The sequence below is a fragment of the Plectropomus leopardus genome, chromosome 19 (genome assembly GCF_026936395.1).
Source record: "Plectropomus leopardus strain MGB_pleo_1.0 chromosome 19, ASM2693639v1, whole genome shotgun sequence".
Taxonomy (NCBI): domain Eukaryota; kingdom Metazoa; phylum Chordata; class Actinopteri; order Perciformes; family Serranidae; genus Plectropomus; species Plectropomus leopardus.
Window position 1 is genome coordinate 12,405,904 of NC_142194.1, and position 22,198 is coordinate 12,428,101.

Below are 22,198 nucleotides of genomic sequence, written 5' to 3' on the forward strand. Positions count from 1 at the left end.
TGTTTATTGTCTTTTGTCCGGCTGCACCGAGGCAAGTTACAAACATGTTTTATTGTGATGGTGACAAAATTGAAATAGAGATCATCCTGGACAAATAAAACCAGAGTATCTGCATGGCTAGACAGAACTAGAAGTAAAGGAAAATATGCTTTATTAAAATTTGGATGAACAGACCCATATTGTTCATAAAAGTCTATATAATATGACACGTGGTTTAATCAAATTACTTGTTTTGTCTAATAACAACCCAACCAATCTAAATATATTCAATTTACAATTATATAAAACCAATGAAATGAGAAAATTCTTACATTTGAGCAACCAGAACAAGCAAAAATTAGATTTTTTTGCATGAAAAATAACTGAAACAATGATTTTTTCCTGCAAAATTGTGGTCGATTAATTACTCAAACAGATTTTTTAGCACTACAACCATTTTAGTGAATAATTGTAAAATTAAAGATCAAATATCTGCTTTGAAAGCAATGCTGTTTTAAGTTTCAGTTGTCCTTTGTCTACAGGATGAAACGTGTTTCTAAGAGCATGTGTGGCACATGTGTTTGTGGACGTTAGGAAAAGTGTACGGCACGATTAGAGACGCCCTGCAGCCCTACGCGGGAGCTCGAGGATGGGAATGCATTAGCCCTAATCTTTACAGTGTTCAAAATGATTAGCCAGAACGTGACAACTCCGATAAAACAGATTCCCCCATTAAGTTCTTCAGGCAAATGCATATTGTGGCCATCACTCCGAGACATTCCCACTTAAATGCACTGATAATTTGTTGTTGCATTGCATTATTCCTGCCCCATAACCAGACCCCAGCTGAGTGAGCAATGTGCCAATGATAACTGAAGATATTAATTAGTATATCACGATGGCGGCACATGCATTTTCACTATTAATAAATTCCAAGCCATCGGGTTGTGATTTAATTATGAATTATGTAAATGGTTGCCATGAATCATTTAGGTCTATGCATTTTATTAGCTAAATGGGAGAGCAGAATGTAGGCATATCACAATGATGAGGATTTACACACTCGGGTGATGACAGCACTAGTACAAGAATATTTAGTGACTTGATCACAACTTCATGTTGGCCCCCTGCTAATGGCAGAAACATTTCACATTGATGAATAATTGACTAAGGATGTTTTTTAATGGCTATTAAAGGGTCATGTTTACCCAGAGGCCTTAGGTTTTAAAAGTTCTTTGCTGTGTACATTAAGCACTGCGTGATACATTATTAACAAAATAATTCACATCAGAAATTCTATCTATTTAAGTTCCATGCAGTGCAATTTGACATTGTTGCACCAGCAAGGAGAGGAACTGTTTTGATTTTTATACATCATTTGCTAAAATTGTAATACTGAAGTTGTTATTTCAATCATTTTTGAAGCAAAAGTACTATCTTTCTTGAGCTTCTAAACTGTAAATATTGGTTGCTTGTATCTGTTTTTAATATAACTGCAAATTGAATAAATTTGGTTTTTGGGGCTTTTGGTTGTATAAAGCAAGTATTTGAATAAGTCTCCTTGAGCTCTGGAAACATCTGATGGGTGGGCTAGTCTTGTTCCAAATGTCTGTTTTGTTGTCAGTTAATTTATTTATTTTTATGACATTCATGTTTTCCAAGAACCCGCAGTATCATTTCCAAATGTCTTATTTTATCTGACAGAAAAACCAAAACCAAAACATATTCAGCTTACTATGATTGAGGGCGAAGAAACCCGGAAAATATCCACATCTGGAGAGCACAAACAAAGATATTTTTTTTTTATCTTTGCGTAAAAATCAAATTAACAGTTCCTGATAAATTTTTTGTCAATTAACTTATCCATTGACTTATCACTACAACTCTCTTCCGAACAGCTAACCACATCTCTAATTTTATCAAAAATTCAAACGAGTCTCGTGTATAGCATATGGAGGGCTGTTCCCTGCTTGGGGAAGCAATCAGTCAATCTGAAATTTGGCGACGAAATGAGGAAACCGCTGTACAGTGCTGGAGGCAGTAAAACACAAACACCCAAGAACAGTGTCTGGTTTTCAAGACATTTTAAAAAGTGGCCAAACGTGGAATTACAACACCCAGGTCCATCACATGATGCCATGGGGCCCAAGAAGACTTATAGACTCGCATTGTGAGCAAGACGTCTGTAAGTCAGTGGAGAAATTTTAAGCATCACAACCCTCAATAATGACTTGTTTGACTCTGCCTAGTAACATTTCTAGTCTAAGTCTAGATGAGCCACATGATTAAATCATTTTCATTCCCATTCAAGTGAATGGAGGGCTAACTGGAAAATTAGCTGTTAACATTTCTAGTGTGTTTGCTCTTTGAGTCCCATGATGCTTAAGATCCAGGTAATTCCATACTGAAAAAAATAGTTGTTTCGTTTTTGTTTTTGCTTCATGCACCACTAAGTAACTTTTTTTTTTTTTTTTTTACAGGAATGAACAGGGCCCTGCCTCAAATGCTGTATCGAGTCGTCTTTATACAGCCATGAAAAATTAACTACACAAAAATGTCCAAAAATAATAAAAATCAAGGCATGTATGAGATCCATGAATCTGCAAATACTGCTATAGGTAAGTTTACAAAGATAAACTAATGAATGAGTAAATGTACTAAACTGTAAATAACTCTAATCATCAGACTAGTTTTTTTTTGACTAATCAATTGATTCCAAACATAATCAATACATTAACCATTAATGGACGGGTGGTTACAGCTCTAAAACAACATAAGAGATAAGATAGTATTTCAATCACTTTGTTGACGGGCACAATGACTGCGTAGTGGCATAAATGACAGACGAATGATGGGAGAACTAAACACTGGGTGACACCGCTGTGCATATGGACATTTATTTCTATTATTTCATAGTGAAATCTATATCAGAGAATAGATATCTACATCTTTTTTTCTTTTTTTTTTGTACCACTTTTCTTCTTGTCAAGTTGATGTAGTGCCAGGAACAAGGAGTATATTTGGTTTGAAGAGGGCTGTCAAATCGAACTGTCAGGCTGCACTTTTTGATGGAGCCGTATCGCTCGCTCATCTGTCAGTCAAAGAGAAAGACTGCTGCCAAAGTCAAATTCCACGAGTTAAGAGGAGCGGACTTACATGGCATTTCATTGTCTGGGAGAGCAGAGAAGTCTGACGAGCACAGTTCAGCTCTGATTTAAAATTTTGTAGGGCGTGTTTGCTAAGTAATAACGGGTGGTAGCGAATAACCAGGTGGATGATTGAAACAGAAGGTCACTTAAAGCTTCACAAGTGCTACATATAGACGGATAATAGACTCGTAAAGTTCCCCGCGGTCTGCGATAAAAACTGAATATTGCCTCATCACACATACAAAGAAGGCCTACACATTTCAGAGCACATTAATCATCCCGGCATCATAAAACACTTCTTCACATAGACAGTGGACTCGAGTCCAAGCCGGCCTATAAAATTCAATCATCACAACAGTGTCAGACATTGTTCTGGCATACCAGAAAATTCCCCGACCCGGGGAGCGTGTCTCTCTGCTGGATTGTTATGGTGTTTACTCACACAAGAGGCTTACCCCGAGGCGAGCTCCACACCTCAGCTGCCCAGCTGGAAGCGTCCCAGCCCCCTGGAGGAATGCTCTACCCTCCCCTGCTGTCCAGACTCTGTCAGTGAGAAGCAGCAGCGGTGGCGGCGGGGCCAGCAGTCGGAGCTTCCTGGGAACTGGAGATCAGTGAGAACAGAGAATACAGACTGTGAGCTATCCATCAGGTAGAACAGGTACAAGGAGGGGTAGGTGATCTTAGTCCCTGTGAGAGTGAATACTAAACTCTGCACACCGTCATTACCAAACAGGAACCTGTGCTATCACCGTGGCTTTCACATGCACTGGATTTGTTGCCACTGTTTGTTTATGAATAGTTTCTCTCATATTGTTGAGAAATATTAATGTACTGTTCAGAAGTCATCGAGGACCTGCTGGTGCTCATTTCCTCCCTCTAGAGGAGGCATCTCTACCTGCATCTTCTATTCAGATTGAAGACAGGGAAATAACGAAAACAGACCAGTGGAAACTGCATTACTGACACAGTGTCTAGATTATTTTTGCCACAATTCTGTGCATGCAGGACTGAAACACTACATTTACTTTACCTTTAATGCATGTCAACTAAATTTGAGAGATATATGTGGTATGTACCCTGATTGATGCTGTACTTAATACTACTATACTAATTTTAGTATATGCAATTTTAAAAAAAATATTTATTTATGGCCCTTAGCAAGTCAAATAACTTCCCATTTTTGTTTTATTATTATTATTATTATTATTATTTGTTTTGACGCTGCCATACATTTCCTTTGGGGAAAAGTTCAGATGTTTGTACATCATGTTGTATGTTTAAATGTATAACTGCATAAAAGTGATAAACATATGTTTAAAAAAAATGTAAGATATTTGGAAGCTTTTTTCAACTGTTTACATTGTAGTGCCATTTCCCAATCATCAGGTTGTTGACCCCAAAATAGTTGTATACAATTGTATTTAATAATTATGTTTGTATCTCTTTGTTGTTTTGAGGTATCATAAATTTAATTTGCCTCGTAAAGAGGAGATGCACCAAGGACCTTAAGAATAACTGTAAATCATTTTATTGCCAGACAGCCAAAGCTAATACTTTTAACTAAATGAGATGTTAGAAAAAAAAGGTATAAGGGAAAAAAATGATTAAAAATCTGAATAAAACTATTTCTGGGACTGAAAGTACATGCCTGAAAGTACATGCCTATGGTATAAAAACTGAGTCAGTGGAACTCAATATTAGTCCAAAAAATGATCAATTTGTTATTTAATGTTCTCATAAGTCTTCGTGCCATTAGCTCTAAGTAAATGTTTTTAAAATGTATGTTTTTCTTACTTTTATTGAGTTCCATTAAATCACTTTTAGTGCCACTGATGCGTGGTGTCCACTGCAGTGGACAGATATGTAACTAAAAAAAAATCCATTATTTTTCTCTTGTTTAAAAGGTAATAATAATAATAATAATAATAATAATAATAATAATAATAATAATAATAATATTTAAATTCTGTTTATTCCTTGCAACTAATGCCTACCACATATTTGTATAGAGTTATTCAATGTTATATCTTATCCCTATATTTTAACTTTCACTGCTTTATGCATTAGATTAACTCTCTCTCTTTCTGTCTTTTTTTCATTTGAGGTTTTTTTTTTTTCTAATTGCATTGTTGGAAGGAGCCTAAGGCCAAAAGTTTTCAATAGCAGCAACTGCTCTTGTATTTGGACATCTGAAAATAAATAACTTTGAACGTTTCTAAATTAAGACACTTCCAACCAGATTATCCACATGCAAATAAATTGAATGCTTGACTAACAGACCAAGAAAAATACTGGAAATGGGCACAAAATGTTGATTATGAGGTAGTTTTCAACTAGAAAATTCAATTTATCAGACAAGCTCTAAACTTTATGATCTCGATACTACCTCATGGAGACCCAAGTGTAACATCAGTGTAAGGGGGCCTCACTTCCTTGACAACACTGACCCTCACTGTCTGAACACCAATATTACACGTCTTCACCTTAAACTGTCTTATTGTGCATTTCATTACATACAGTCAGGGTAAGTCCCATACTGCTTGTTGTCTGCAAAGTCAGCTCTATCACACTTATTATGATATTATTTATTATCTAGGTAAAATAATTCTTATTCAATCATGTGTTGTAAAAGTTGTAAATGATGTCTTAAATTAAATGTGGGAAAAAAAATCCTAACTGGAGCTCTTTGGGGTGTTTGGATCTATTTGTTTCACCTTTGCCAAAGTTCCCAAAAAGTGCCAAATGCGTCATCTAAGTTCAAAACAAAAGGTCAATCCTTGTGTCATAACAACAGTCAATGATTACAAAAAGTCAGATTAAGTGACTTCCATCTCTCAGGTTTTTCTATTTTTTTTGGAAAGGACCTAAATCCATTCTGCTGCCACTGAACATGACGTACCTTGCCGAATTGTAGATTATTTTTGTAAATAAGTCTGGAAAGTTTTAGTGTCACTAGATGGTCTAAATGCAGATTCAAATATTTGCTATCAGATAAGCGTAAAACTATTCAATCAGAAATTACATTCAGCTATCAGGTAACTCCCAGACCGTTTTCTTCTGTCTATCAGTACGAAAGCTCGCTCAACGTCCTAACCAAAACTCTTCAAAGCCACTAACTGTATTATAGGTGAATATTTAAAATAAACAGTTACTTAATTTACCCCGCCGTTCATCCCTTGCAGGGTGTGTAATATATTTAAAACTAGCAATCTGTTTAACGCTTTTAATACCATTTTGATCTTCCGTTTCATTGTGACATTTCGATGTCCAAAAGTCCGTCATTCAATGAGAAGAACATACAAATGAGTCTATTTTACAGTCAACTAATGATTAATAAATGATAAAACAGAAGGTGGAAAAAAAAAAAATCATAAATGATAAGAACTTGTATTTTTGAGGATATATTTGGTTAAGCAATTCATTTAGTTGAGTTGTTAAATGGATTTGGGCAGAAATCAATAAATATTATCTATTATTAAGTTTCAATTTTGATGCAACATTATGTGTTGATCTTCACTACTTTGCAGAAAGAGAAATTTTATGTTTTCCACTACATTAATCTCACAGCTGTAGATAGCGTGGGCGGATTACTGAACAGGCCTTCCAGGCACAGCCCCAGGAGCCCAAAGTGCCATGGGGCCACCTGACCTTCGCTTACAAAATGTCAAATGTCAAATTAACTCATACTGACCAGGAAGAGATCCAAAATGACCACAAAGAAATACACAAAAGACCATAAAGAGATACAAAGGAATGCAAAGAGACGCAAAATAACATGAAAACATGAACAAAATCACCTCAAAGAGACCCAAACGACTACACAAAACAAAACAAAAAAAACCACAAAAAGATGCATAATGACTACAAAAGGCACAAAACCACCACAAAGTCTGAGTTTTTAAGGAAAATTGTCTCACAATCAACCCATGGTAACTTGGATGATTAAATATTTTCATCCCTAGACTATATTATGACTGAATGTTGTTTACATGTTATTGCATGTGTAATAATATTAATCCAATAATATTCTGCATATAACAACAAAAACTGAATAGGACCATTCTGTATGAAGAGTCACTTTAGGTACTTGAAGTATATTTTGCTGATATTTCCTTTTTTCTTACTAAATTTTGACTGCGGAGCTTTTACTGGTAGAATAATGTCAGGCGGTGGTATTGATGCAGTTCAGCTGCACATACAACAATCACTGTAATATTTCCTGACAACATCCAGGCAGCTGACATAAACTTGCATGCAGCAGTGGTTCCTCACAATGGGCGTTTATTGTGAAACCCTATCATGAGAGCTGCAGCAGGTCATATGACCGTTATTATCTCTGCATGACTGAACGAATCCATAAGAGTCGTTTGAGCAGGAATTCATTTAGGCGCTCTCTCTGACACCAGAGGCCACCCCTCCTAGACGCAACTTTGTGGTGAGTTGATATTTCAAACGGTTAACAGCTACATGTGGGTTTCATGTCATGTCTCCAGTCTTAGCTCGGCAACCTAACTGTCTTGATCTATGTGCATTTGGGGATTTATTAGATATGCATTAGACTTTATTATATATTCTGTGTTAAGTCGCAGTCGCCACAGTTTAGTTTCCTCATCTCATCCTCGCTAATCCTGGTAGTCACATGATGGATGTAGCATGACTCACAATGCCGATAGTAACGCAATAAGAAGTCTGCAATGCTAAAGCGTCAAAGGGCTTTACGCACAACGGAGCTTCGCGTCTATTCGCAGTATTACGGTAGAGCGCTAAACCAACACGGAAGCGGTTTGGATCAGATTAACTCATAATTGTGTGCAGTTGTCGGTCAAGAAATGTCTTTTCGTAATATTTCCAAAGAGGCACTGGCTGGATCCATCACACTGGGAGTTGTTTTAGTCGCCGGTTATTTATTAGGTAAGAGCGAAGGCGATCAAGCGTAAAGACTAGATATTAAAGCGTAATAACGTCGCTACGACACAAGATAACCACGAAGGTAACCGGCAGCAGTGAAAGTGGGTGAGGGTGTTTGACCCGGGAGAGGGCAGTGTGAAATAACGGCCTTTGGACTCATATCTTTAAATTTAGTGTTTTTAATGTTTAATTTAATCTGCACAGAGGTGGAAAAGTATCTTAGACACTATACGCGTATTTTTCAAATTGCATATACGTTTAAATAAAACAGTTTTAAGTGTAACTCTGAGTTTATGTGATCTGGACGAGAGTTATAACAGTTTTGTATTTTCATTCGTTTTTTTATATTTTTATTTAGCTTTTTTTTTTTTTTTCATTTCAGTCTGTTTCAAAACTGCTCGTTTCACTTTCATTTTTATTGTTTGAAAATGTTTAGTTTTTAATAGTTTTTAGGGATGAGAATCACCATATTATGAAATAATATTATTTTGATTTTTTATGTTTCTGCAATATGCTGAGTATTGTGATAACAAGCAGTTTATTACATTTTTTCAAATACAATTAATGTCCCCAAAGGAAAACTTTGTCAACATCTATTTTATGTAATAATATTTAGGTTATAATCTGTTTATCACAGCAAATAATTTTTATTGCAGCAAAATGTATCTAATGGACTGAAGAAGAAATTGATTTAATTGTTCTAGTGGGCTACCAAGAGGTTTAATTTGTATTTGCAATATTAATAATTTATATGATTAAAAAAAATACTTGGCATCTGTATCAATACAGTATTGCCACACATAATATCATGATTCTATGCTGTAATGATTTTTTTCTTGCAAAATTTAAAAAGTTCAAAATTGTTAAACTTGTTTTGTTGAGAAATTTGACCACATGGAGAAAGATCTAAAGTTAAGAGGTCTCCAGTGTGTTTTTATTGAATTTTACTTACTTAAAGTACACAATATTGTTTCAGTAGTTTTCATTTTATTCTAAAATCTAGCTATTTTTATTTCATTTAATTGCTTTTTTGGCACCTAATTTTAGTTTTTACAATAGTTTTAGTTTACCATAATAACCCTGGTCTGGACAGAGGGGAAACAAGTCTTTTTTTTTGTTCTTTTTTTAAAAAAAAAAAAAAAGAAATCTGATAGAAAAAAAAAGAATTAGGCAGTAAATATGCTCTATCAGATTTGTGTCTGTGTGCAAATACAGCTATCATTGTGGCTTTCTTTATACTTCGAACTTTTCAGTTTGGGGATTGTGTTAATTATTTCTAGGTTTCTAGGTTATTTCTAGGTCATTTCTAGGTTTTTGAATAAGTTACCTAAACTTGAGTCTGACCTCATGCTTCCAGCTATGTGACTTTGATGCGACGTTAAAGCACCTTTCACGTTTCATTACTTAATATATGATTTACTCATTCAACCCTGTACACTACCACTGTGTTACATGGATAGAAAAACATAAACAAATGTACTTATAAGTAGTTGAACTAAAAACAGTGTGCATGATCATGTCCCATCTTATTTTTCACCTCATACTGTACGGTCTGTTTTCCAGAGACACAGAGTTGACAGAGTTGTACAGATAAAACCCAGTTTGGCATCGCTCAGTAAACAGTCCCATTCTACTCATTCATTCAATTCCCCTTTCAGCATCTATTGACACTTATAATACTAAACACAAAACTGCAACGCCTTCGAAAAACCTGGAGTATCTCGTGATGTACATACAGCAAAAACACTGGGAAACAGATGTAACCAGAATGTTTCAGTCTGGATTAATTCATTGTATTTCCCTGAAAATGTAAAGCTTCACCGTCTTACTATTACCAGTCTTCATTTCTATATCTGGATCTGTTGCTGCTTGTGCAATAATTACATTTCCCCAATGAGATCATTTAAGTTTTATCTAATCTATCTAATCTATATCAAATAATTACTGTATATCCACTAGACCAGACTCCAGTTTTCTCAAAGACGTATGCGCTGGACGGTAGGTTGAATGTCATCATCATGCTATTAAGATCCTCCTAATTGCTTCATGGTTCGTCATGTTTGTCCTCAGGGAAAAAGAGATCTCCCAGGATGAGCATCTTCAAAAGTCACGGCGAGGGAAAAGACAACCCGCTGATGCAGTATGTCCTCAATAACTCCTTGAGGGAGCATCCGGTTCTGAAGAAACTAAGACTGGTACGTACATCTAAGTATCCGGAATATAGATATGCTTTGGCACAACGAGGCACTCTGATGGTGATGTGATCTTGTTTCACGGAGTAATTTGTGAATCTAACGCACCTGGTTTCCGTTCATTGCTTTCAGAGGACACTGGAGGAGTCAGCGAGCATCATGATGGTCGCCTGTGAGCAGTCGCAGTTCATGGCCAATCTGGCAAAACTAATTAAAACCAAGAAAGCCTTAGAGATTGGTAAGACTTGACATTACATCTAGTCTCTAAAGCACGTACACCCTCATGACTGAGATTCAACAATCCAAAAGCTGTTCAGACACCAGTTGCTTTACATGCACACAAGAGGAGCAATTAGGTTTCACAGGAAATGAATGTATATTCGCTATAAGGCAAGACAGCGCAGCTCTATCGATATTGCGTATTTCAAAGATGGAGGCAATTAGCGCTCCACATCAGCAAAGATGAGCATTACAATGACATTCAAAAGCAAGTAGCAATAAACACCAGAATACAATCAATGAAGACAAAATAAATGTTTTGTTTTTAAAAATTACTCCAGATACTATCAAATCCACTTGAACATACAGCCGCTTGGTGTTTCAGTAGACTTTCTCCTCACCCCAAGTGTATTTTGGCACCTTCTTTACTTGTTTTAAGTGTATCGATGATACTGATTGCTTCCTTACTTTTTTAGCTGAGCATGTTGACTGACCACAAGAGGACAGGCTCTGTCGTGAGAAATGGACAGCGCATTTTTTTTCTGAAAGCGTGAATTTTATAAATAAGTTAGTAAACTGCTCAGTAATGGAAAATGACTTATTCATACTTATAGAGGATAATTGGTGCCAGTTTTAGTCTGACTTTGAGGTCGTAGCCAATGGGAGCGCCACTTAAAAACTATGTTACAAAAGGCAGCAGCATGACGAGCAAGGCTGGACATTAGCACCATGCAGTGGGTCAGTTTTGTCCGGTCTGTTGTCATTCATCATGCTGAATTCAGCGCCCTCTCGTTGCAGGAGTCTACACCGGTTACAACACGATGAACATTGCACTGACTTTGCCTGACGATGGAGCCATCGTGGCATGTGATGTCAGTGAAGCCTACACCAACATCGGCAAACCATTCTGGAAAGAGGTACCATTCAGATCTATGTATAAGTATTTGTCAAGACACTGTATTTTGGGAGGGTTCAGTGTGTGATGTGTAATACTGCTGTATTGTTCCCACTGCTGATTGCTCATCAGTGCAGAGGATTTTCATACAGGTAATAGACGTCCTGCAGAGCTTTTTGATTCAAGTCTGTGCACCTGCATGTGGAGCAGACTTCAGTCTCTGTCTGTCATTTGTATGATAAAGACGATTACTGAACAAGTCTGCTACGTCTTTTAAATAAAAATTGACGTATTCATTGAAAAGTTATCTCTAAAATGATATGCATTTGCACCGCCTCCAGAATTTCTCATTACAGGGTTAAGATTTTTTGGTAAATCTATTTAAATGCTGGTTTATATACATTCTTGTATGTAAGAGTAATTTTTTAAAAGATATTTTAAATTATGTACAATAACTAAACCTACAGTCAGCTGTATGCAGGCTGATAGCTATATCTTATTTTGATTACACCAGAAAATAGCAAAACCAGATTATTTGAAACAACGGCATGTTTGCAAAACCAAAAAGCAACTATTGTCACGCATGTAAATACACACATAAAGACATCTTGATATAGTAGAATGCATTATTTATCATTTTTCAACAACGTATCTGCTGCATTTTAAAAACATTCTTGTTCCTTTTTGTTTACAGGCTGGAGTCGACAAAAAAATCGATCTACGCATCCAGCCAGCACTGAAAACTCTAGGTACAGTAATGCATGTCTTTTCTTACAGGTCCAGTGTGCAGATTTTAGGGGGATATACTGGCAGAAATTGAATAAAATAAGTATGTTTTCTGCAGTGTATAATCACCTCAAAACAAGTATCGGCATGATTTCATTACCTTAGAATGAGCCCTTTGTATTTACATCGCGAGCGGGTCGTCGTCCATGGTGCGCCGTCACATTTCTACAAAGGCAGGAACAGACAAAACAAACACTTACTCAAACATTTGTATTTTCACATTGGCCACCGTGGTTAGTAAATGCTCAACAACAAGCCAAATAGTGTTAGAAAAAAATTATTTTAAAGGTGAAGCTGTTTTGTTAAGTGTTTATACCCATTTAAAACACCAAACTTGAATCTAGCCTTTGTGTTGCGTGTCTATTGAAGTTTGCTCACAGATGTGTAATGTAATGATTGTTGCTTCTTGTGGCCGGAGGAGGAAAAACACCAACTAAAACTGTAGTTCTCACCATAGACATTTATGCGTAGACGCCACATTGATGCTGCAATACGTCAACGCGTCAGTGCGTCAGCCACAGGTCTGCCCTGTAAACAAATACAAGTAGAAGTAAAAACTGTGAGTTTTCTGAGTAAAAAGCATTAATGTTGACATTTAACCGATATTGATTAATCGTTTTTATATTCAATGATACATACACATTTTAAGCACTTATATTGACAATCCAGTGAGACAAGAAAATGAAAAAAGTCAAAATAAGACACTGTCTCCGGCAGTGAGTTTGCTTATATTCTTTTAGCAGTGAAGTGAAATACTCCATGACAGAACATTATCAACCTTTATGTTATTGTGTACAATAACAAAGTAAAATAAGTAAACTTGCAGTGTGCTACTTTAATAAATATGCACAATATATTATGCAAAGTCAGTTATATGTATTCTGCTTGATCAATATCATCTGAGGACTAATGGTTGTTATTGTTGTTGTTGTCATTAAACTTGATTTGACAGCAAATGCACGACGCCGTTTAGAAAACACAGGTTGACTACTGACACAAAAGTGACATCTATGCTTTGCCTTTAACGTAATTAAATCTTTAGCTACACTACACACAAAAGTTACGCTCGATACGTTGTTCTAGTGTTTTTTCTGAAACGATTTCCCCCACAATTAGCGGTATAATTGCTGAACTGTATATTCTGAATCAGTTGCCATTTAGCCCAATAAACTGGCGACCAGCTGCATCTTTGCGAAAACTTTTCAGCTAAGCTAGCCAGATGCTAAATAACACCGCTTTTTGACCGTAAATATAACATAGTGAGCTACCAGACCGTAGCATTGACAATGGCCTGACGTTACGTATCGGTAACTTACCTGAACTCCAGGTGTCGCGTCAAAAAGACCCACGTGCTGCTTTTCTCTTTATTCTTCCCAGTCCATTAAACTGAAGTGTGAATATCCAAATTTCCGAGTTAGCCGTATGCGTTTTGTTTTAGCATTTAAGCTGTTTCTGAAGTTCCTTCCACGTGAGCCAAACACTCAAATGCGGAGTGACCGTGACCACGTAAAGTGACGTAACGAGGACGTTATCTGGATCACGTGACTTTTTTTTTTTTTTTTTACCTGCAGATTTTATTTTTCTCACAAAAACACAATATATTAGTAAAAATACAAACCAGTTGACATTGCCAATTTAGTACGAATAATTTTACTTGTTTATCAATTTTTATCATAAAAAAATCAAATAAAACTGTATTTCATTAAATGGTATCGCCAAAAAATCTGCATTTGCCCTTTCCTTTGGGGAAAACTGCTCTAAAATTGTGTTTGTTTATTGTTTTTGAATTGTGAAATTAAATTTCTCCTGACAGTGACATTTTGTACACTAAAATTCCTCCTTCTGTCCATTTTGATTTACAAAATAATAAGAAGAAACTCTTTTCATAAAGCACATTTAAAAGCAAAACAGAGGCAAGAAACTCCAGAAGATATTTAACAATGGAAGCCAAATGATCAAGCTGAAGTAGAATTAAACAAGAGATGAGAGGAAAAAATATATTAGTAACATACAATAACAAAATAAAAGCAATAAACACAGAACATTAACAATATTAATAATAAGTTGGATCAGGGCAGACTGAAAAGATAAATTAATAGAGAAATTAAAAGAATATTTTCATATTTTCATTGCTTTCTCAATGAGTTATCATTTTGGACATTTTTTTAATTGACCTTGTTTTACATTATTAGCTATTAGAACATGAGACAAACTTTCCAAATGAGTTTCTTATTTAGCAGTGGGAATAATGTTGACTAGGAGGAGATAGATGTTTGTGGCAGTTAGGTGCATTATGATGGATGTTAAATATGTCTTTATATCTTTTCTCTCTGTTGTGTTCTGTTTCTTTCAGATGATCTCTTGTCAGACGGCCAGGCTGAAACATTCGACTTTGTCTTCATTGATGCAGACAAAGTAAACTATGACAACTACTACGAAAAGTCTCTGCAGCTGTTGAGGAAAGGGGGCATCATTGCTATTGACAACGTAAGGACTTCACTGTAGACAAATATAGAAGTTTGAGTTCTTGTAGTTGAATATTTAATAGTAATAATAATAGCTTTCAAGAGACCCAAGGACACTGAGTAAAATAACAACATATATTTAAACCAGCTAATTGCCTGAAACTGTTTTTTCTCATCCTGCAGGTTTTGTGGGGTGGAAGTGTGGTGAATCCTAGACCTGGAGATTTAGACACCATCGCCATCGACAAGCTGAACAAGAAGTTGCATCGAGATGCTCGAATCAACCTGAGCATGCTCACAGTGGGAGACGGGCTCACAATAGCCATCAAATTATAAGACAGAAGTCTGATAAGTGCAAAACTTCATAGGCTAAGGAAGGTAATTCAGGGACATTGTATGTCCTAGGTCATCTAGGAGTTAGGTCATCTGCTGTGATGGTAGCTGCTAAAATATATACCATCTGGACTTGGGTCACTACAAGTTAATGTGGAAATTTTGGAACAGTTTATTAAGTAATTTCAATGCCAGATTTATTACTCAATCTGTACTTTCTCAATTTTACAGTTACGAAAGAAAGTGTGGTGTTTGAATTAAAATTGCGAATAAATTTGATTTTTCAAAAAAACTGCACATGCCTTTTGTTTTTATTCTGCGTTATCATTTTTTTCCCCAAACTGCTTTCATACTGAACCCCAAACTGTGTAATTGTGTATTGCCAAATTACAGGAGAGGATAAAGATTGACTTCCGGACTTTATTGCAAAGGTTAGACACACGCCAACACACAAATCACTTCCTGATTAGTGTCACAGTCCTCAAAAATGGGAAGAAAAGTGGATGATTCACTCAGATATTCTTTCACACGAGTCACACTGAGGAAAAAATAAACCCATTTAGCATTGTCTTGCAATTTAGAAGCAGGTAATAAAGGTAGCTGAGGTCTCAAACTCATCACAGCATGATTAAGCCTCACTAGAAAGATAAGTGAAGACCAGCCGCTAAATTGGCGTGGATCTCGATAAGCATATTTTGTTGGAGTAAATCATCCAACAGGTTGAACATCACTACTTAAATACAAATAAAATGTGCAAATAAAAGGAGAAAGAGCTTAAATTAAGATATATTCTACTGTGCAAATTAACAGCTCAGGTTTACATTCTACATTATCACACTTCAGCAAAATAACAAGGTTTTGAAACCATTCCTGGACATGGTGCACCCTATCACTATTGAGGATATATTGGCAGAAGGAGTAAATGATAAATACATGTGATTGAAACATGACTAGTTATTGTACCCACAATAAAAAGGAGGCTGGTGGAAAGGTCTCCATTTTAACAGTGCTTTAGAACTGGGCTCTGGTTTTGTTTTGGCTTCTTCTCTTTAAAATATCTGTTGCTGACCAGAAGGGAACGCTCGGGATCAGTTTCAGCCGATGTTTCTCTTTTTCTCATAAAACGACAGAGCAGATCCTCATGCCTCCAACTCCAGGCCCAGACCAAGTTTGTGACCACCAGCATTGATGTTCTTCCCGTCCACCAGCGCAGAGAGGATTAGTTTCATTCCTGATATACAAAAACACATTTACAGTTGTTCAGTTAGTGAAAAGAGGTCTGCTGTGTTTTTAGTTGTATATTTATAAAATGAGAGGTGGTTCTTACCAGGCCGGAGAGTCTGGGTGTATCCAATTCCTACCAGGCTGGCATTATTCACCTTAGCCTGCAGAAAAAAAAAAACATTAGATCATTTAACTAACATTCAGACTGTCAGAATAAGAACCAGAATCACAATGAGGTTTACTGTCACGCAAGTTTTTAAGACACAAGGACTTTGCCTTCATGTTTGGTGCATACAATAAACATATAAAGAGGAATAATAATAGACGCAAGTACTGCAAAAGTCAAGAAACATAAAAATAAAGTACAAAAACATACAATAAAAATCTGAAAGGATTATAGAAATATGAAAAACCTACTGCAAAAATCTCATAAGGCTGCTCAATTAATCAAAAATATTACCAAAATCACAGCATAGCCAGGTGCGCTATCCAAATCATGAATTATGAATGAAGTGTAAAAATTACCTACTAAAATTGCAAAAGGATTATTTTTTGCAAATCATACAGCCATTTTCTTATTTTATTTTACTTATCTTTCATTTTTTTCCATATATCATGTATTATTTTATCTTTTGTTATGAGGATTTTTTTTCTTATTATTTTATGTTGTTAGCAAAATTTTATTTTTTCCTCGTATTTTTTATTTTATTTTATCTTACGTTATCTGAATGATATTTTTTCACCTTATTTATTTCTTTATTTATTTTTGATTTTACATTATTTATGTATTTTTTAAGATTATTTTTTGTTTTTTTCCCCTTTATTGATAGGACAGCTGTAGAATGACAGGAAATGTGGGAGAGAGAGGGGGGAAAGCAAAGGGCCACAGGCTGGATTCGAACCCGGGCCGCTGCAAAGGCCTCAGTATATGGGACACACACTCTAGCAGATGAGCTAGAGTGTGTGTCCCATTTTCCTTTTTTTGGTTTCTTGGTATGCAATGTGTGTGAATGAGGCTCCTGGGTATGTGGGTGGTGGGCAGGGACCAGGAACTGGTGTGGGTGGGAATTGCGTTGGGTTGCCAATGGATAACCATAACAGACTTTTAAGACTACTGCCAGTTGCGTATGTTTTTTCCTTTCTGTGCGATTTGGGAAAACATAATTCCTTTACACCTCAGTTCCTTGTTCCTTGGCTCATGGCCTCATTTCTAACAAAATTTAATGGAAGCTATAACACATTTTTGAGCTGCTGACAAACATGAAGTAAAAACATAACTTCCAAAGACACTTACTGATATGGAGGCGCTGGAGTCTAACTGGTATTTGGCAGCGATACCAAAGCGAGTGCCGTTGCTGCCTGCTGTCCACGCAAGATTCACAGCAGTCTCCAGCTGGTCATTTACCTTCTGGTAAATAGATCCACCAAACTCTGAGCCATCATTTCTGAGAGGAAAAATAAAAAGGCAAGAAGTTAGAAACATCACTTGGAGATATTTGTTTCACTCTGCGGTAAAATCTCACATGGTTAAAATATTTGTCGAGCCTGAAACATACATATTGGTGTGGAGCTGGAAGTCTCCGGTCTTGTAACCAACTGCAAAGTTACTCTGGGTCATTTTTGATTTGGCCGAGTCAAAGGTCATCTGGTAGCCAGCCAGCCAGCCCTCGTAGCCAGCCACTCCTGCTCCGTGGATCGTAGGACCGGCGAAATCTAAATCTACATCAACACCCACATTCAGGTATTCTCTTTTGTAGGCTGTCTTGACCTTGCCGCTCTTCTTGCTGTGAAATTAGAAAAACAAATTAAAAAGTGATGAAGTTAGAAGTTAGTGATTGCACGTCATGATTTTACAACTAACATATATCATCTGCAGCTTACCCAGTATTTGGTGAGAATGTGGTGTCAAAAGTGAGTTTCAGCCCTTTGGTGATCTAAAGGAGATCGCTCCATTAGTCACACATCATTTTGAGCTTTTGCATTAGCGAGATGATTATTAACATGGCACAGTTTTCAGCTTTACCTGATCCTCAACACAAACTTCAGTTCCAAGTGTGTTTTCAGTGGTCCACTTCTCAGTGAACGTCAACCCATACTCGGCCCACTTGTACTTGGTTTCCAAGGTTCCCGTGACTTTGCTGGTGTCTACGTTGGATGAGCCCGATGTTTTAAACTCCTAGATTGGATACAAGAGGAAAGTAATCATACCTGGAAACAGTACAGCAGATTAGAGCAGTTCATCCACTACAGATAAGAAAGTAAAAGTCAGACATGAATACTGACACAGATAGTTCGAAAAGATATTATATCGGCTGATACTAAAATATAAAATTAAAACAAACATTTTTTTGATAATTATCCCTATAAAGGGAAACCTCAGTATTTTAGACCTAAACCCACCATATGTTATATCTAAGCAACTAATGGAGACAACAGTTCTTAAAATGGGTCTTATATTGACAGAGATCGCAGCAGTGTCCATTAAAAGCACTTGTTTTTATCACCGACAGGCTCCAGTTGTTTTTAGTAATGCCTGCTAACATTGCAGACAGGACCCCACAAAGGAATTAAACGCCGGCTGCAGCAGCGAGGACACAACCTCTGTACACGGTGTCTGCTCTACTAGGTGAGCTTTTAGGCATCCCATGAGAGGAGACTTTTTGCAGGAAAAACAACAGTGCAAATGTTGTAAGTTGGAGAACAGAGTGCCATAAAGTTTGCTGTGATTGAGTAGAGAAAGCAAAGCCTTTGTGCTTCCTAAAATATTTTTAATGACATGGCTGATTACAAATATGACTTTGAAAAAGAGATTTACACACTAACAAACAGACTGGGTCGGCGAAAGGTAAAGGAAAGTGTTTCATTTCTCTATAGGTTCTTTATTAAGTCATATTGTCAGACAAATACAATAACAGTCTGAGCCTGTCAGAGGCAAAAACACTTTCGGTGGATGTATATGACAGTGCACAAATGCACATAGGAATTACATTTCAGTCTGTTTTGCTGCTGCAGTGTCTCTCAATACCGGATCAATTTAAAAAAAAGTTTTCTCCATTAGTCACTTAAACACAAAAACGTGGGAAAATAGGGTCCAGGTTTAAAAAGCACCTTCTCTTTAAATGTTGTTATTAAAAATCTGATTGACAAACATTTTTTTTCTGAATGAGCTTAGACAAGCGTTTGGCATTTTGGTGCTTCACTTTCTTGATACTAATCGACCAGCATATGCCCTGATAACATTATATCTGTGAAAACCTAAAACCTGCTAAAATATCTGCAATGCATCGCTGTATTTTTATAATAACCGCTGAACTCACCACTCCACTTGAAGACTTTGTCTTCACATCAAGCTTGACCAGTCCAAAACCTGCAATGACAAAGACAACGAGGAGCTATTTACTGCGTCTGGTTATGCATTTCAAGCAGCCGTCCCGTCCTCTGAGGGTCAGTAAATACACACTTATAAAACTGCCTTTTATCTTGCTTCCAGTTACCATATCCTTTATTGAAGATGTCCTTCGCTGATTTTCCCAGGTCTGCATATGCTGGAGGAACTGCCATTTTGCCTGTCACAAAAAGGACATTTCAGAGAGTGTAAGTGCGGAAAAATAACCATAAATGCACCTGAGGATCACAACATTCACGTGTACAGAAATGTTAGAAATATATGGATTTGTAACCTGTAAAAGGAACAATATAGCCACCGTAAGAGTTTTTGTAAGTACAATCCACTATGCTTTAGACTCTATTTAATTAAAAGTGTGTTGGATTAAATGGTATTTAGCAGTAAGACTGTGGAATTAAAATGTCTCTCATGTGCTAAGCATGTGGACAACTATAGTGGCTGACACAAAAACACAAATGGTGCTTTGATTTGTCCATTCTGGGCTACTGTAGAAACAGCGGTAGATTCTGTGGAAGAGGGCCCCTTCGAGGATTCTTATTTTTAGGCCGACAATCTGCTTAAAAGCCCAAACACAATCTATAAATACACATTTCAAATGACTTCAATTTAAGTGGATAATGAGGACATTAGTAACTCCAACCCTGCTAAATAAATTCAATCCTAATACTCCAGACACGTGTGGTAAATGTGGAACAAAGGGCCCAAATATTCAGGCTTTTTGGGAAGAGGTTTAGGATATCCTGTCACATGCCACAGGCCATAAAGTTAATTGTATGCCCCAAACTATGTTATTTGGTATTTTTCCTGTAAATTGTAAACTAAGCAAGGCAGATAACGACTATCTACTGTTTAATACACGCAAAACAAACCATATTCAAATCCTGGAAATCTCCTACAAGACTGAGCTTACAAGCCTGGCTTGCAGGTCTGTCCCACTCTACTGCCCTAAAAAAAACATTGTTACCATTACCATTACCATTGTTTTTGTGGCTGGTAAATGAAGCAAAACTAGCCGCCACTTGCATATTTTACCAGCATTTGGCTGGTGCTAATTTCCAACCCTGATTACGAATAAATATTTTACGTTTATTAAGATATAGGGGCATTTATAAAATTTATAAAAGGGGAGTGGGCTATTTAAGTCTTCTTGTCTTAGCTGTGGTAAGAGCATAATTATGTATATTTCTATTTTTTGTTTCTCTTTTTATATCTTCCGGACTATCAATAATTGTATAAGTAGCATTTGCATTCCCTGATTGTTTATTTTAGACTTTAAAAAACACTAAATGTGATGTTCTGTCTTATTAGATTTATGAATATAATACCTTGCTACGGATGTTTTGTACTACAATAATATAATACTTCTTAAAAAAATAGAACAATGATTACACAATAAAAAATTAGAAGGGTTATAAGAGAAATAGAAATTGACAATATTTCTCAAATCTTGGCTGTAACTTTAAGAACAATTATTCATTGACTTTGAGTAATATTTACGCACCAACATCACATATATTTTGAATAGCTAAAACGTGCTGTCACTGGCTGACACCTGTACCACTGGACTCAGCCATACGGTCTCCATACGTCTCAGATTGTGTTGTCACGTCTCCTGATTTTCAAGGTTAGACCGGAGGCTTTTCTGAAATTAGCTGCTTACAGTAACCACGAACACGACGGTAAAATTAGAACTAAAGTTGTGACAGCGTACCGGGCAAAACACCATCCACTGTGCGCCCTTTATTTACCATTATAAGTATAATTCTGCATGACTATAATGATTAATAGAATAACATTTTAGAAAAAATGAGGTATAATGGTGCCACTTCAGATAAATTAGACAGATTTTCAGTGACTTTACATAGTTGAGGATTACTCGTTGGTAATTTTTACTGTAGAAATAGCAAATTATGAGAAATAGTACACTGTCATTGGCGCCTGCTGCAGTATTTTGAAGGAGTTTTGAACACACGAGGGTGGTAGGGAGCGTTTTTTAGCTAGCAAAATGGGACGTTTGATAACCACCTTGCCGACATTCAAACAAAATACAACTTTAGCAACCTAGATAATTACACGACCCGTTACCTACCGAGTGTTACTGCTGTTATTAGTGTTGCTGTCAACTTGAGAGATAAGAAAAGCGGCAGAAAAGCGGCAGAAAAGCGGCAGAGACCGGTGTAGGACGATATGGAGGAGACACCGCAACACCCTGCTGACCTCGGCACCGCAGGACCCCAAATATAGCTGTTTGTTTTGTGCCTGTCTGAAATGGAAAGAAGATGAGAATCTTGTTCGCATTATTGGGCTGTTAATTTATTTATCTTATAGTTTGGCTAGTGCGAATGTAATTCTTGTCATTTGTAAAAGTTTACACTTTTCATGCCAAATTAGTGCTACCGGCACACAGGCAAATGTAAGGCCTCTAAATCACCATGGTAACCCATACGTTAATACTGAGCAAAAGGGAAAAAAAGAATTATATATAAAGTTTTTTTTAATTTCATAATTTAGAAATAGCTTAATTGTAATAAATAATAAATAATTTGTATATTATAAAGTTACTTTTAAATTTACCCTGAGTTAGTCATGGGGTCAGCAGTCCACAGTTATTCTTAATAAAAAATAAACTGAAAAAAAATTTT

The 22,198-nt window shown here is 36.4% G+C and overlaps 2 protein-coding genes and 1 long non-coding RNA gene across 6 annotated transcripts in view; 1 reads left to right on the forward strand and 2 right to left on the reverse strand.

The window, feature by feature from the left end:
- The window catches only part of LOC148186320 (uncharacterized), a 174,257-nt gene extending 160,662 nt beyond the window's left edge, over window positions 1–13,595 (reverse strand). For 2 of the 3 annotated variants that reach the window (XR_015774950.1, XR_015774951.1), the window contains exons 1-4: window positions 13,445–13,595; window positions 12,581–12,656; window positions 12,229–12,293; window positions 3,584–3,729 (exon numbers count right to left, since the gene is read on the reverse strand). This is a non-coding gene — a long non-coding RNA (uncharacterized LOC148186320). Of the gene's footprint in view, window positions 1–3,570; window positions 3,730–12,228; window positions 12,294–12,580; window positions 12,657–13,444 lie in introns of all 3 variants that reach the window. The other variant, XR_015774952.1, reaches the window with a different exon arrangement.
- On the forward strand, window positions 7,421–15,218 carry LOC121958530 (catechol O-methyltransferase domain-containing protein 1-like). Of its 2 annotated transcripts, none has more exons than XM_042507498.2 (7): window positions 7,421–7,563; window positions 10,107–10,231; window positions 10,361–10,466; window positions 11,246–11,364; window positions 12,037–12,091; window positions 14,482–14,615; window positions 14,777–15,218. In XM_042507498.2, the coding sequence occupies exons 2-7, from the start codon at window positions 10,127–10,129 to the stop codon at window positions 14,927–14,929; spliced, it is 672 nt and encodes a 223-aa protein (XP_042363432.1). In that variant the 5' UTR covers window positions 7,421–7,563; window positions 10,107–10,126; the 3' UTR covers window positions 14,930–15,218. The 2 variants fall into 2 exon arrangements, with proteins under 2 accessions (XP_042363432.1, XP_042363431.1); XM_042507497.2 differs by lacking the exon at window positions 7,421–7,563 and adding an exon at window positions 7,884–8,039.
- A 110-nt stretch (window positions 15,219–15,328) lies between these two features.
- On the reverse strand, window positions 15,329–21,774 carry LOC121958529 (non-selective voltage-gated ion channel VDAC2-like). The gene is made up of 9 exons (XM_042507495.2): window positions 21,646–21,774; window positions 19,645–19,716; window positions 19,468–19,517; window positions 18,174–18,326; window positions 18,032–18,084; window positions 17,707–17,934; window positions 17,445–17,595; window positions 16,254–16,311; window positions 15,329–16,157 (listed from the first exon to the last, which is right to left on the reverse strand). Exons 2-9 carry the CDS (start codon window positions 19,709–19,711, stop codon window positions 16,066–16,068), a joined length of 852 nt encoding a protein of 283 aa, XP_042363429.1. The 5' UTR covers window positions 19,712–19,716; window positions 21,646–21,774; the 3' UTR covers window positions 15,329–16,065.
- Window positions 21,775–22,198: the final 424 nt, after the last annotated feature.